This window comes from Tachypleus tridentatus, chromosome 4 (assembly GCF_004210375.1).
Source record: "Tachypleus tridentatus isolate NWPU-2018 chromosome 4, ASM421037v1, whole genome shotgun sequence".
In the NCBI taxonomy this organism is placed as follows: Eukaryota; Metazoa; Arthropoda; class Merostomata; order Xiphosura; family Limulidae; genus Tachypleus; species Tachypleus tridentatus.
In genome coordinates, this window is record NC_134828.1 from 60291916 (window position 1) to 60308759 (window position 16844).

Consider the following 16844-nt stretch of genomic DNA (forward strand, 5'->3'; position numbering starts at 1 on the left):
CCGACAAAACCAGGCAAATACGGAATAAAGATTTGGTGCCTAACAGATGCAAAGACAAGTTACCTCCTCAACGCTCAAATTTATACTGGAAAGGTTGGAAATACGACAGAAACAAATCAAGGAGAAAGAATAGTCAGAGAACTGAGTCAGCCATTTCTTGGGAAAGGAAGGACAATAACGACAGATAATTTCTTCACAACAATGATATGAAGTTAGAACCATATTAAATTATTTTCATCCATTTCAATCCACTTTAAAAGAAATTACATTAGATTGTAAAACATATGAACCAATAATTAACAACAATAGTGATAGGCACTAGTTCTAATACATTACACATACTTCACATGATAAATCTTCAGAAACAGTTTTTGGTGTTTATATAATCATCAGTGTTTTATTTTAATTAAAATCAGTTACTCATATTAAGATGTATCAGATATTTTAATCAGACTTTTATTATAGCCAAACCAGAAATAATACAATTTGAAAATAAAACTGCATTAGAAGAAACAAAAGGGTTATTGGAGTGTCGTGCTTCTGGTGTTCCAGCTTCACAGCTGACCATCTTGAAAGAAGGACAACAGATTCACTATGCAAGTTAAGTGTATTCAACCATAATACACACAAAATAATGGAGATTGTATGTATGAAATATTATCAACTTGTAAATGAGCTTAAATACCTGCTATTTAGTTATTTCAGTCACTAATTTGCTTTTACAATATGTATATAGGCTGATCATGTTTACTGAACTTGTTGCAAACTTAAATAGGCTATCTGCTACAATTTCTTCCACCCTAATGTTTATGTATCAAATTTAGATTCAATGAAAGGTGAATGAAACCTAACTTCCCTAGAACTTAATTGACAAATAACGAACATTTGGCTTTGATTTCAATCTTCTGATGCATAGTTTCTTTATGTAATTTTCTTCATTATTTAACTTCAAAAAAATCTTTAAGTCCTTATTTCTGTTGCTTCATGTCCTTCTCAGCAACTTTAGGCTATGTGTTTGTATTTGGTCTAAATAATATAATTCTGCTGACCATTGAAAACAGGAACAAATGATAAATCATACATCTATGAATACTAACTTATCTACCACTGTTGTCTTTTGTTTCGAAACAACTTAAAATTTTTAATACAAATTTAGCACTAAACAAATCAAGCTGATTAAGGTTGTTATGAAATTAAACTATCCACAATCTCATTTGTTTAGCAGTTAAACTTTCTTAATAATTAAAGAATTTTTTTAAAATAATGATTTAAAGTTAATTGATTTGTCGTCATACATGGCTTCTTTTTTTATTGTCATTGTCATCATGACTTGTCATTTAGACCACTGGGTAAAGGAATATCTGCAGCCTAACCTTGTCAAATATTTAAAAATCCTTGGATACTGAATAAGAAAACTGTAAGTAAAAAGTACTTAATTTTTAAGCCTAAATGATGTATTTAAAAAAAAAAGACCAAAATTGAGTAATACCTTATCAGACAAACAAATCAAAACACTACACCTTTAAACATACATACATACATACATAAAATATTTCATGGTATAAACTTTAGCTCATTTTTCGTAATACAATATAGAATTGTAGAAAACTTACTGGTGTTCTCTTCAGGTTGTTGCTTAAATTCATACAAATCCATTATTAGAGTTTCTAATTGTCTACATATATTAAAGCATACACACATACAACCCTGTTACTGTCATATCATAATTCCAGAAAATTTACTCGGGTTAAGTTTACAAGTGTATACTTAGTTCTACATGTTAAACTTATTTTAAGTGTACCTCCTCTTAGGATGATAGAACCTCAATACAAAAGTTCCAAGAAGAGGATGTTGCAGTCTTAACTATGACCATTAACAAAGTTAGAAGGGACGATGATCCAGAGTATTTATGTCTTGCAAAAAATATAGGTGGAAGTGTAGAGAAAACAGGACACTTGTTAGTAGAATGTAAGTTGTAGCATGGATGTTTTAGCTATTACTAAGAATGCCAGTACGTAACTATACAGGAGTTGTATGATGAAGATACGACTTTCACACGTTATGAATTATTAACATAGTCTCAAGTCTGTCATAACAATATAAGAAACTAATAAAAAATAAACCAAATTTTGGTTTTTAGGTTTTCAAAAGCTGTTAAAAATCTTCAGTTTTGCCAAAAAGCATTGCTAAAATAGAGAACCAGCAAGTAACATGACAGCCAAATGTTTTGTTGATTATTCTGACAACAGAAAGACAAGCATACCAATTCTTGAAGTTGCTGTGATAACTTATACATTAAAATGTTGCATTTTAACCCATTTTACTGCATAATATCTTTCAGTCTGATTCTGCTTAAAGTGGCAATTATCCACCAGAAAATGAATTTAAGAATTTGTGTGCACATGTAAAAGCTCACCTACTCTTACTGTATTTTTTTTTTCAAGGATATGGGAGTATTCCTGTTCATCAGAGAAGAATATATTTTGTAAAAATATGAGCTATGGGGTAAATCTGTTTAGTGTAAGGTAAAGTTACATGGCTACATGAAATAAATCCACTTGTTGCATTGTGTGCCCATGAGTGTCTAAGCAGGTGTATCTGCTAGTCACATAAAGGTTAGCTTGTGGTGTGATTAAACAGTATAGTGTTTCACAAGCTTAAACAGAAAGTTTATTTAGACAACTCATCCTGCTAAGCCAAAACTGTTTCCTTTGTAGGAATTGTCATTTGTTAACATTAATTTAAAAAATAGAAAGAGGGGGAACAAGTTATAAAGAAAATTTTGACAAATAAGGATGACATAGGGATGGCAATGCCAAAAAGTATAGAAACCGTCAAAATGAATACACAACAGTGCAACCATACCACAATAGTAGTAGTTTAAACTTATCATTGAATAAAAGATTTTTGTGAGAATGATGTACATGAAAATGTATATTTTTTTATAAAGCTCAGATTTAATTTTGCAACAAATTTACTGAATTATTTGGAGGCTTATTAATAATTTAACCATGACAGTCACTACCTTGCATCTATTACTAATTTTTGTGAATCATTTAGTTTTTATTCATTTAAAGCATTTCTTCTATCTAATTCTGCTTTTGTTTATAAACAGCTAAACCAAAAGTTATTGGACCTAAATCAGAGATTGTAAAGACATGGAACTGTCAACTTAACCTGTATAATCGATTCATTTCGTATTGTAACCTTTAAGTGGTCTTTCAATGGTATAGATGTTGTAATCATTTCCTTCATGTGATATAAATGAAGTTAAAAAACTCGGTGAGTTATTACATAATCAAAATAGAAATGAAATGTATTCAACTCATAACATTTAGAGTACAGAAAAGAATTAAAAAGTCAATACTGGAAATAAGCAAGTATGAAACTGTATAATTTATTGCACAATTTTTAAACAAAAATTCATCAAAATTGAATTCGAATCATATTAAGGGCACAAAATGAAAATGATGCTAAAATAATAAAATCACATTAAAATACTAAAAGAAAATATTTGGCCAATATTTTACCATCAATCCATTCTTATGGACTAGAAATACTAAATTAAAGGTCGTTTTTTACTGCCAAAATGTTTGAAGTACCTTCTATATGTAGAAAAATTCTGAATTATAAATCAGAAAAACTAAGGTAAACAAGATAAATTTAAAACTCGTGTGCTATAATGCTCAAGTATTGGCTTGTTGATCACAGAAGGAAAAGCATTATAACTATCTAAGAAACCAAAATAAACATAATGAAACCAGATAAATTCAATATTTTTATTACAAAACTTTCTGGTAGGTTAAATCCTCACCTGAAACTGAGATATTTGGCTCATGCGAAGGAATTAATAAACATGGCAGTGATAGATCTGAAATTCAGTTAGAAGAAGCAAGTAAGTTTTTGTTTTCTTTGGGGGGAAGGGGTCTGAATGGATTTTATTTAGCTTGAAAGTAGTAGATGTCTATTTTTGAAGTATTAAATTATGACTGAACAAGTGTTAGCATTGAAGGTTAGATTGTAAAAACGTTTTTAAAGAAAAACGTGACACAGTTGACTTAGATTTGAATATTTCTAGAAATATTCACTACCATTAAAAATAATTTCAACTATAAATCCTTCAGTTTGCACATTGCATAGTTTTTTGTTATTGTTTATAGTGTAATCTGTAAATATTGCAGAAGAGCAGCTATGGTAGTAACAAATGTAGTGAAATGTTGAATCATTATTCAAAAGTATTTAGACAGTTTGGATTTTTAGTTATAAATATTAAAACTTTAATTCTCTTGGAATTGAATGAAGTTACAAGTTCTATAATCAGAAAGATCTGTAACTTCAAACTTGGTGGGCATAATCCTTGGCTTTTCATGTATAATTTTCTAAGTTACTTTTTTAAACAATTTTGTGTAGATTCATCCAATTACAGAGATTTTTAATATTTGAACACACACACAAAACTGCAAAAACTCTCCTAGCTACAGTTTCAAGTGTATGTGTATTCTTTATATACTCAAAATTCCCAGTTAATATCTATGCGTTAGAAATTGCCTCATTGAGAGGCTGTCTCTAAGACCTATGTAGTTCAACACATTTTCATTCAGTAACTCATCAGTAAACTTCTCCTAATTGCTCAACTCTTGGAGAAATTTTCTAAATCATTTTAAACCATCACACCAAATACTGGTAGTTTCACCTATTTTATGTCAATATTATTCTTACATGATTGTGAATGCAGCTGTCTGTTATTAACTTTTATGCTGTTTAGCTGTTTGAGCTATGCAGGCTTAATGGAGGGACTCCTGTCTTTCAGTAGTCCAGACACATGCAATATCCTTGTGAATGTGGGATCATTGAGTGTATCTTGTGCAGAATAATGTAATGCATTCAATGCACATCATAATTGTGATCTACAGGGATCTGCCTTTATCATATTCCATGTTCAGGTATTGAACACATTCTTATGTCACCTTCACCTAGCTGGCCTGAATGGCTTCTGAGTAACTTTGAGGTCTACTAGATTTGACAGTAAGACACTAGGATTCTGTCTGTCTATTGTGTTTTCAAACCATTTCCTTGTGATATTAGGTCTGCCTGTTGAGCATCAAGGTCTCTTACTAAATCTTGAGATGTCAGACTACGTTTCTCTTCTCATACTGCAGACTAGAAAGTAAGCATCAGAGGTTGCACCCAGGCTGCTGTTATGTATACTAATAATCTTTATCCAGAGGATGTAGGATAACATTGATATAGCTCTTCCATTATTGGCAAAAGCTGTCAGAGAAGACTGCTTCTCCTAGTCCTTGTATTTTTAGTTTTTACCTGAACCATGCCTTTCTGGTCTTCACAGTAAGAAGTTTTGGAAAGTTCCAGTATGTGATTATGAGTATCAAATACATATTAGCAATAGAAGTTGAATGTAAAAAGCACATTGAAAATATACTGTAAAATAAAATATTCCTTAGCAATGAGAATAAACAAAACAAAGAGCAGTAGAAAAATTGGTTCTTATGTGAACAGATAAAACATTCACAATAATTATGTAATTGTTCACTTATTAGTTTGCTCTTATGTTCCATATAATGATTATTATTAGCTACTAGGTTAGAGAAGAACCTTCAGATATCTGCAAGACCAAATACCAATAATTATTTTACACTGCACTTCCAAATCACACTTCTTGGCTTAAGAGCTTGCAGTGGGTTGATCAACTAGGACTAGCTGTCTTTTTGTAATTTACCAGTTCAAAGTTAAGGATAGCTATGTGAGTCCATCTTCTGGAACTTGGATTTTATTTAGCCCTCATACCTGTGAACATTTCAGGTCCTGTGTTTACCTACAAAGGATTCTCTCCCACAAGTATAACTATTTAACTTGTGTTTTATAAAAGCCTGTTGCTGGTGTGTGTGTGTCAAAATGTTAAGTGAAAATGATTCAGAGCAAGAGTGACCTGCCTCTTAACAGAGTGGATGGGTGTTCCTTGTTAAACTTTCACTGGCCTTCCTTTGTTTACAGTAACTATTGCTCCTTTAATTTTTATACTTCAAATAAAGCTGACATGCTTTCATGAAATGAAAACAAAATTGTGGGAAAATGCAATAATTATGGGAGCAGCTTTTATAAAAAACTACATATTTTTCTAATGAGAGTTAAGCAATACATTTTATGGAACAAAATAATTTTTCATAAACTGTAACAATGATGAATAATAGCAAATAAACTCTCATAAAACTTACAACTTAAAATGCATTGTTAGGGATGCAGTTGTCAAAATATCTTTTAACACTTAAGCTATTATCTCTACATCTGTTTTTCACTTTATACATTTTGGTAAAATTATCTGATTCCTCATGTTGGACTGGGACACTGGTCCCATCACCAAAATAATCTGCTCCTTTTTTTTTTTTCTGACATTCTCTGATTCATTCGTTCTTGATGACGCTGGAAAAAAAGATGGTCTTTCCTCTTATCTCTGGTAGTTCATTGATTATGCCATTGGCTTGGATACTGTTCCAAGGCAATCCATTGATGTATTTTGGCCACATCCTCTGCTCTAGTTTTCAGCAACTAAAGCACATTGCCAGTAATATCCATTTCTCCTTGAATACAGACTTGAGTAGCATCATTCTGCCAATTTTTTATTGTGGTACATTTCTGAGACAACACTGCTGCAATGTTAACTTGCAGGTTGACAAGTGGTACTTTGCATGCTTTTCTAGTTTTTCATAACTCTTCATTCAGTTTCTGAAGTATCCAGAGCAAAATGATGCATATTTGGTAAACATCAAAAGAATGTGTTTCTGCCTTTGTTTGCAAAAGCAACAATTGATCATTGGATGATTTGTGAATATTTGGAAAATATTGATGGTCGGCAAAATTGTATTTTTGTAGTTTGAATGCTAAGTGATGTGCTTTACCAATGGAAATTTCATCTGATGGGAGGTGAAAGTGCATCTTAATTTGGAGAATGCAATATGGCATAAAGATGTAGTTCCTGCATGCATGTCAGATGAAGTTGTTAGTGATGGTGGTCTGACACAAAATTCTGTTGCACTTCAGTCAGGTGACAACCTTACATTAGGCAATAATGATTTTAGTTTGGTGATGACCCTATGTGAGATACTATTGCATTATGGGTAGTGGTAGTTGAAACCCTACAGAAGATGCAGTTGCATTGTAATGCAGGGATCATGGCCGTCCATTAGATATGTTGTAGTTTTGTGGTGACAATATTACTTTGATCACAGATATTGGGAAGCATCACCAGACCCTAATGGAATATGCATAACAGATGTTTTCAGCAATAATATGTACAATAGAATCTTCAGGTATTCTTTTGAGAGATCTGAAAGGGTCTGGCTTTAGGATGTCTTTTGGAAGTGGCAATGTTCACTTTGAGAAACTGTGATGCAGACTGTAGTTTCATAGGAGCTGTGTGACTATGCCTTATGCAGAACAAAAAGCATTCAAGACAGTTGTAGCAAAATCTCTAATGAAAGTTAAAATTTGTAATAATATTGGCAACTTGCTGAAACCAAGCATTATTTATTATTTAGGAAGCTTAGTTATTAACTGTGAAGCATTAGAATAATAAATAGCACAACAGTTACTAGTTGGTTGTGTTGGCTAGCTGCCTTTCCTGTAGTCTGACTTTTAAATAGGAGGTAGCTAGTTCCATGCAAAATTCCCAAAAACAAATAAAACTTTACAACACTAAATCATTCATTTATTTTGCTTTGCTTTCTAAATAATCCTGTTAATTCTGTAATATGTTTGCTGCTAGGTAACAATAGTGTAGATCAAGAGAAGCTGTTGTAAAGTTTGTATATTGTTTTATTACAATTAACTTTAAAGTTGTCTTTTCCCTTTTTTTTACTAAACTTTAAGAACAAACCAACTTGTCTGTTAACTAATTATAAAAAATATGAGAGCTGTGATAAAATGCACAACTGATTATTACAATAATCCCATGTTTGCTTGCAAAATGACCTGACTGTAAAATGATTTGTGCAAGAACTTGTTATATAATTGGGTAAACAATACTGCACCAGTGGCAATCAATTATGAGCATGTAGCCTAACTACTCACTTTTAAAAGCATAATTTGTAAACAGTTTAAATATTGGGTTGAGGAATAATTCGTGAGCATTTTTTCGAGTTAAAAAATATATTCATAAATGAAACGCTTTCACAAAATATTTCATGTCATTTGGTAGATAATTTTTTGCTCTAATTGATGGTGTGTTTGATTTTCATATGTCTAATTTTTGCTTTCATTTTCAGCTCATTAAATGGAATGTCAAGTGGACAAAATCGAGCATTTTCGACACCATCTGCTTTTCGCATTTAATTTCTTGCAATTTCGTTTAAAACAATGCATACTATATACCTAGGTATTACATGAAATAAAGTATCATAATAAATGTTTTGGGTGTAATGTGTTCATGCATTGGAGTATTGTATAGTCTTGCATGTAATGCTTGAATGAAATTATTTAAAAACGCTCATGAATTATTCCTCAACCTAATATAAGAAAAAAAGGCAAACCTGGGTGGGTGTGTGTTTTGCTTTATAATATTACAGAAGCATTGGATACTAGTTCAACTGCAGTCTGGAGATAGCACTTACTCCTCTTATGGTATGGATGGCTGTGACATTGCAGACTGTAAAAATATAGATGAGAGAGGAGTGAAAGCAGCTGCAACAAGAGCAACTTAATTAATTTCTTGTTCGTATTCTTGTACAGATATTTAAACAGTTTTTAGCATTGAAATTTTGGAGACTTAAAGCAGAGAGACTGAAGTATTATAGTTGCATATAAATTTAATTACAATTTATTGTTAATGTGTGCCATTCAGATAATATTAATTTTCAATATCAGCTTGTCTGTTACATGACATCTGCACTACAAGTTGCCTATTTTAGATTATTTTTCTGGTGTGTCATTAGGTGCAAATCTCAAGTAGCTTATTTCACTTTTGACTGACAATTGTACAAAACTGTTGTAAAATAATCTGCCATTCTTAAAGCTCAAGAACTAGTTCATGAAGCATATGTGCAAAATTTGTAATTGTCGATAACACAACAACCAAACACGTGAAATTCCTCCACAAGAAAAGTATTTTGAAAGGTGATGCCTATCTTGAAAGGTGAATGATAACTTTGAAAGTCTGAAACAATTGATTCTGATGGAGAAACTTAACGTGTTAAGAATATCACTTGTTTGATAGGAAAATAGAAACTTTGCAACAGGTTGTTAAATTGGCTAGTTTTGCCTTAATTTGCATAGATTCAACAAGCTCAAAAATATAAATTTTTCTCTTCACAGAAATGCAAATAGTAATTATTTGCAATTTCAGTATTGGTCCCAAGTCATCCTTTGCTTCTATATCTGGTCGAAGTTGCCAGTTAAATCCAGAAGTAGATATGAAGTCCAGTCAGATATGTTACAATGATCCTGTTGTTTTCAGAGTTTAACATTCACAAATTACAATGATGAAAAAGAATAAAACTGTTACCTAATGCTCTTGTTTTCTTGTATAACTCATTGTGGGTCTACATATGTGATAAGTTTGTCATTTGTGTCCATTACTAACAATAGATCTAATTCCATGCCTATTAAAATTCTTGGATACTGGGGCTACTCTGTTGCAGGAGACACTGCTTTTTTTCTATTAAATTAGTCACAGGGGAATTTATTTTATCTTTGGACAGTGAAGGTGGCTCTAAATATGTTACAGCATGAAGTTTATTTACAATCTGACTCAGTCTTGAGATTTCTTACTAAAAGTGTTTGGCATTCTTTGTCAGTTAAGGGTGTATCTTTACTACTTGGTAATGGCAGGTAGTCAGATGATGAGTTGCAAGTATGGTACATTTAAGTGTCACAGTAAAAGTTGGACTAGGCTGATTGGTTTTCTTTCACCTCTCTCCCAAAACTTGGTCCTTCTGTTGTTAATCTTCCATCTGTTTGATTGCAAAGAGGCAGTAATTGATTGTATGATTCAAACAGCTGTTTGTTCTTTGTCAAAACCTTTACACATTTCCTGTATTATCCCAGGCCCATTTCTGAGCATTTGTGCCTGCTGGCAGACAGGAGGCCAGATTTAAAGATATATCTTTAATATGTATCACTCTTTTTGGACTGCACTAATTTTCCCTGGCCTTGTACACATGTTTAGTAGTTACAACATCAAAGCCAAATGGAATTTTGAATTACGTTCACAACTGTCATCTCTTCTACCACCAATTCCAAATTCTCACAGGAGATTTGGAAAGGCATTGGTAGGTATACTTATGCTCTCTTTATCTTGCTTTCTCATGTACATGAAGTTGTTGATGTATGGGCCATTGCCAGTACTCTGAGATGGTGCTTTTCTTATCTTTTCATCACTTCTATTTTGCCCTTGCAATTGTGGCCATTAAGTCTTTGGCACAGTGATTGCCTCTTTCCTTTTAAACTGCCCATTTACACTGGTGGAACTTAAGCTCATTAAGCTCATTGGTCTGGTATTACACTGTTTGGACCTGATGACATTCTCTGCAAGATGCTACACCATCTCTCTCCTGCCTCTCTTCTTCTTTTTAACTGGATATGGCAGAAGAACATTTTTCCTGATGATTGATGCAAGACTATTGTCCTATATTTTTCTAAGCCTTTTTCTCCCAGACCATGGGACAAACATCAATTAGAAATTAGGTGGAACTCTATTGGGAAGTAAACCTTGTTGGTGGCAAAACTTCTCGACTCTTTTACTGTAAACTTGCTTTTGTTTCTCACATCAAGCACCTTTTGAAGTGTAAAAAGCAGTGAACATCCTTTGTGCCCTTTCCAACCTGTTGAAGTGGATCAATGTTTTGTATTCTCAGTATCTACTGCACCCTCATTCGATCCAAACTTAATTATGGATCTCTGATCAATGGTTCTGTCGGTGCATTTGTTTTAAAGATGTTGGACCCCCTTTGCTGTCTGTGGGTTTAGCTCTGCACAGTGGCTTTCCACATTTCTCCAATCCAGAATTTGTGCACAGTCCCATAAATCCTCCTCCACATCATCTCTGCTGTTGTTAACTTTCTCTACATATGCTACCAAGCTTTAATTCTTACAGAGCATCCCACTTAAAGTTATTTTCCTACCTGAGGAGGCTATGCTCTTTTGTAATAGATGGTCTTTTATTTCTTCTTTTGGCTCTCATATCCAGGTGCAGCTGGCTGAATAGAGCCTGTAATTGAATAATATTTGCTATCTCCAACAATCAGCTCATCCAACTGTGGCTAATTACCATACCCACTTGTGACCTTTCTTTGAGTCATCTGAGGAAGGTAGATACTCCTGATTAGAGGTACAATCTTCTTTGCCAAACATTTCCTCTTTCCATTTATTACAGAGGGTTCAAAATCAGGTAACTTTGTGGGCTCTGCTGTTTTGTTACAGCTCAGAGGTTCCTCTTTATAGTTTGTGTTCTCTATCAAATTATGTCATTTCTTTTGCCCTGGATCGCACAAAAGCTTTGAAGTACATTGATTGTACTACTTACACTGACTGTCTAAGCTGTCTGTTGACCCTGTAATTACTTAGTCTCAGTTCTCACCCTTTTCTTGTCAATATTCAATGACAGTTGGCCTATTTTTGTTTATCTTCTGTTTCAATCCAGTTTTTATGGATACCTGGCTGTCAGTATTTGTGGAAAAGAGCTTGCTGATACTGCAGCTGATTCTGTCTGCTCTGATGCTGTCACAGCTGTGCTTGCCCTACATGTGAACTAGTGGTCTCCATTCAAGGCTCAGTTGTGTGGTAGTTGGATTAAGGTGAACAATGTCATAAGCTTTACCAGATTAAACCTACTGCTACTCTCCAGCCACCTTGTTTCCATAAAATTCAGAAAAAGAAAATTGTTGTAAATAGGATATGCATTATTTTTAGTTGTTAAACTCATCTGTTTTTTAATTAATACTGACCCATCAATGTGTAGATTCAGTCACACTTGTTACAGTTGCACACTTTTCACTGTCATGTCTGTAAGCAGCAGCACCATTGTAGAAATGTTTTTCAAGCATATACCTTACAGTGGACAAGATCATAAACAATGGTGACATTGGCAGATTTGATCTTTTTTTTTCTTTTGGACCATAGGCCTTTTTACCTGATTTTCATTTTAGTTCTAACTTTATTTAACAATTTATATTTTACTTTGACATCTTTAGCAGTTGTTTGCATATAATCCAGGTTTGTGGAATATTTAAAGACTGCATACTCATGAACAGGTCATATTCAGCTGATATTCCCATTATTGAGAAGTGGGTTATTTTATACCAAGTTATGCATTTAGATATTTTTTACAATGCAGCTCAACATACTTTTAAAAACTGTCTTCACTTTTATTTTGGCACAAAGCACAGAACTGGGAAAGGATTAAAGTGCAACAAAATAAGTTGTTTTATGTGAAATTAAATTTTGTTGATAAACTTATCAAACATGTGCTTTTGGGGGGGTTCTCAACATAAATATTCAACCTTTTCTTAAGTAGCTCTCAAATCAAAATAACTACAGTAAGTTGTAGGATTTTTTTGCCATTAATTAAGTCTATAATCTCTCTCTTACTTAAATTTTACCAGAGCTTATGAAATATTTAAATTTAGAAACATTATGGAAATTTTGCTTTTGGAAAGGAGTTAAAATATTGGTTTAAAAAAATTCATCTCTGTATTTGTAGTCATTTTTAAAAATGAAACACGTTATTTTTGAATCATTTTAATTTGTATCATGTAAAAATAAGACATTTTAAATGAAACTAACTTTTTCAGCAAAAATGAATTTGTTCAGAAGACAAGGGAGAATCCAAAAAATTCAAATGATGGAGAAGTAACTAGTGAGAGCACGCTAATGACTAATCTCAGTCAGTCAGTGACAGTACCAAAATTTACTCTTTTGTGGAATTTCTATATTGGAATATTGTACAGTATGAGATTTAGTGTGATGTAAAGTCTGACAAGATGAGTTAATGTGAATATTAAAGAACTAAGATAAATATTCAAATATGGATCAATATTCCATGAAGGATGAAGTGAATGTACTTATGGCACAAGCATTCTAAGTTGTTGAAATGATCAGGGAGCTAAAAAACCTGAAAATGTGTATTTTATTAAAATTTGTTTAGTATTTGTTATTTGGTCTCCTATAACAATTTCCACAAGTTAAACAAGTTATTTGAAAAAAAGAACTCCAGGTTTCTCATTTTTCTTTGCAAATAATTATAGTAACTAAATGTGTGTGTATTTGCTTCTCAAGTCTTGGTATGTGTGCCCTCTCACAACATCAGTTATTTTCTACAAGGGTCAAGGTACTAGTGGAACATTTTGCTTTACATTATTTACGTTTAGTTTTTCTTTTTAGTGTGTGGAAATAATCAGTTCTTACATAAAGCTACTAAGTTTGTATTTTAACCAAACTGTTCTGTTTTGTAGAATGTTTGTTTATTTTATGATCATATTTATAAGTATAACTACCAGAATGTGTATGAAGATGGTATTTGGGCACGTACTTATAAAATTTGCTATCCTCTTACTTTAAAGTTGTAAATTTTCGAACGTGGTTTTAAATTTACCTTAGTTTATAAAATTAGAATAACACAAATGCAGAAAGCGTAACTATGTAATTAGTTTACAAAAGAATACTGAAAATTACAGTTATACTTCGGTTACCGTACGTCACGTATCTATATAAATATACATATTACTAATTAATCATAAATGTTTAAATTTTAATTAGATTTCTAAAAACATAGAAAGTAAGTGAGAAATGCATTGAAAAACATTATTTCTAGATACTGTGCTCGTGCACAGAACAACAGCACGTGCGTTTCTCAGCCTTGTTTAGCCTTGTGGATAGAGTATGGAGATAATTTTTTTTGTAGGCTTCAAACATTAACTTTTTAAAAATGAAAAATATATCAAATTACCAAATTAGTATCCTCAAAATTCCTGTAATTTAGTACGGTCTCTAAGTAAAGTATATATGGGTTGAAAACATATCATTCCTATTCAGAGCAACGACTTTTTCATTACACATCTACAGTTTCGGCAAAATTCTTTCTTTCGCTTTTGAGGCGGGAGGTTCTTGTTTTACACTTAGCTTGTATATATCTCAAGGGTCTGGCCGCGTTAAGGCGTGCGCTTCGTAATCTGAGGGTCGCGGATTCGAGCCAAACATGCTCGCCCTCCCAGCCATGGGGCGTTATAATGTGTTGGTCAATCCCACTATTCGTTGGTAAAAAAGTAGCCCAAGAGTTGGCGGTTGGTGGTGATGACTAGCTGCCTTCCCTCTTGTCTTACATTGTTAAATTAGGGATGGCTAGCACAGATAGCCCTCGAGAAGCTTTGTGCGAAATTCCAAAAAATAAACAAACAATATATCTCATATTCGAGTTCTTAATCTTCCGGTACTTGTAAATATTATATGGTGGGCGTAATAACTAGAAACTGAGCAGTAAGACAACTGGACGTGTTATGTGACACAATAACCGATACTTTTTTCTATATATTTTCTTCTAAATTAAGATATTAAAACGTATATAATTTTAAAATTCAAGTTATAAACTACATTTTGCTACCAATCTCATTGACGTAAGTGGTAAACAGGTTATTTGATAAAACTTTTGAAAATAACACTCCAAACGTCGTGACACGTGCACGTTAACCTACATTTAACGTTTTTATCTTACAAACAACCAAATATTTTAAAGAAAGAAAATATATATAATCTATACTCTTGGATAAAAAGAAATTCATAAATGAACAGAGACAATGGATGGAACTTAAAAGTAAACTACAATTCAAGAAACAACATATTATACCAATAGGCCTGAAACAATTTAACACGTCCATATTCTGGAGTATCACACAGTCTCACAATTTATTTTTAACACTGTCTTTTATCCTTTCCAATTATTATTGTTTCTTAGCAGCTTCTATTTTCATTCTATTTATTTTTAAAGTTCATCATAAAATATACAGTAGTCCTCACAATTTTTGTATCTCATAAAATAGTTATATATGTAATATGTTAGTGTAGCTATATAGTTAGTATTACAATTGTACTTTAACGTTAAAACAACAACAAACCAAATATAATAATAAGTATATTCATAAAGTTGTGGGCTTGGCATGGCCTAGCGCGTTAAGGCGTGCGCTTCCACAGATGAATTAGACGCAGATTCTTTTTATGGTCTTTGACTTGGGAATAATTGTTGTCGATTGGATTTACGATTTGATTCTATAATAACTCTTCTGCAGAAGTCTTCAAGGCTGTTTTTAAATTTAACACTGGAATGGTGAAATGAGTTACTGCGTAGTTTACACATTTATTTAGGACTGGAGTGTGAGGTTCACTGAGTTGAAAGTTCGTAAACTGGATTGTATTGTTCGTTACAGTGTCTGGATTTTTTTTTTTGTTTTTTTAACTGACGGACAGATTTTCTAGCTCTCTGTCTAGCCTCCAATTGATAGCTAAGCCTTTATTGTAGTTGGTTTTATGTATTGACGAAAGTTTAATTGTCAAAGGAAGTTAAACTTGTAAGTTTGCTTCGAAAATTCACTTCATTTTTGTAGAGAAAATTTAGCTCTGTGTTTCTCTCTTATAGTTTGTTTTAAACGATTTGTTTAGGGTTTCTCAATGATATATTTTATATTTTTGGTTCACTTTTACCTTAAGGAAGGTTGGTGTCAATTTTTCTCATTTGCAACTTTTTTTAGAAACGTTAAACTTAACAGCATATTTTTTGAATTTCATCAATTTCTTTGCAATAAAATATTTTTTCTTTGCTATCTCGCCATAACAGTCAGATTCTTTCGGTAAGACTTAAGTCGGTTAATGGTAACATTAGGCTTAGTTGGCTTTTTCAAGATGCGTGTTACAGAAATTAAGCTAAAAACTATGATTTTTAAAATATCAAAGATATAGATCTATGCTGAGAACTCCTTTTGACGAAATAAATGATTTTTATAACTTTTTCTCAACACTCACTGTAATATATTAACCGTTATGCCTATATCAATCGTCAAACTTTCCAAGATCATTAACTTTCCGTTTCATAACTTTCCGCCTGTTTTTCGTCGGTTTGAGTTGTTTTGAATTTCGCGCAAAGCTACTAAAGGGCTATATGCACTATCCGTCCCTAATTTTAGCAATATAAGACTAGAATGTTAACAGCTAGTCATCATCGCCCGCCGCCAACTCTTGACCGTCACATTATAACGCTCCCACTGCTGCGATGGCGAGCATGTTTGGTGGGATAGGGATTCGAACCCGCGACCGTTTTCTGTCGGTCTGTCTACTTTTCCCACTCATTTCACACTATTTATCTTTATTACCTAATCGTCTGTTTTCTATATTCTTGTCATTAATAAATTTCACACGACAATCGATAATCTCAACAGCAATGGGTAACAAACATAATATGCAACTGTTGTCGAGTTACGTAATTAAACTCGTTATAACGTTTACTTTAAATTAATAGCTTGTAAATGTCATGTTACGAACAATCATAAGCTATTTACTCTCAAAATAAATTAACAACATCTACACTTAACAGCCTTTTATCTCATAACAATGATATAAAATCATATTTTCTTAACTTCCTGTAACAAAACTGACATGAGTTGTTGTTCTAGTTGTTCTGGAAAATAAACGAAAATGGTGTTAAAAGGGTATGTCTCCAAAATTATAATCTTATCTTTGGGTAACATGGAATTTGATTCTTTTACGAAAAGAAAACAAAATCCGCTAGGGTGTCCCAAATGGAACCCGAATTTGGGCGCGGTGTAGATTCCCATTAGCCTGATTAACAGTGT

At 32.6% G+C, this 16844-nt stretch overlaps 1 protein-coding gene across 3 annotated transcripts; it reads left to right on the top strand.

The window, feature by feature from the left end:
* The first annotated feature begins 430 nt into the window (after positions 1-430).
* On the top strand, positions 431-14619 carry LOC143248354 (uncharacterized). Of its 3 annotated transcripts, none has more exons than XR_013026935.1 (4): positions 431-643; positions 1342-1417; positions 3802-3895; positions 12801-14619. XR_013026935.1 is itself a non-coding variant. In XM_076496716.1 (3 exons), the coding sequence occupies exons 1-3, from the start codon at positions 635-637 to the stop codon at positions 12860-12862; spliced, it is 228 nt and encodes a 75-aa protein (XP_076352831.1). In that variant the 5' UTR covers positions 435-634; the 3' UTR covers positions 12863-14619. The 3 variants fall into 3 exon arrangements, 1 of the variants encoding a protein (XP_076352831.1); XR_013026934.1 differs by lacking the exon at positions 1342-1417 and adding an exon at positions 1812-1968 and having other exon boundaries at positions 447-643; XM_076496716.1 differs by lacking the exons at positions 1342-1417; positions 3802-3895 and adding an exon at positions 1812-1968 and having other exon boundaries at positions 435-643.
* Positions 14620-16844: the final 2225 nt, after the last annotated feature.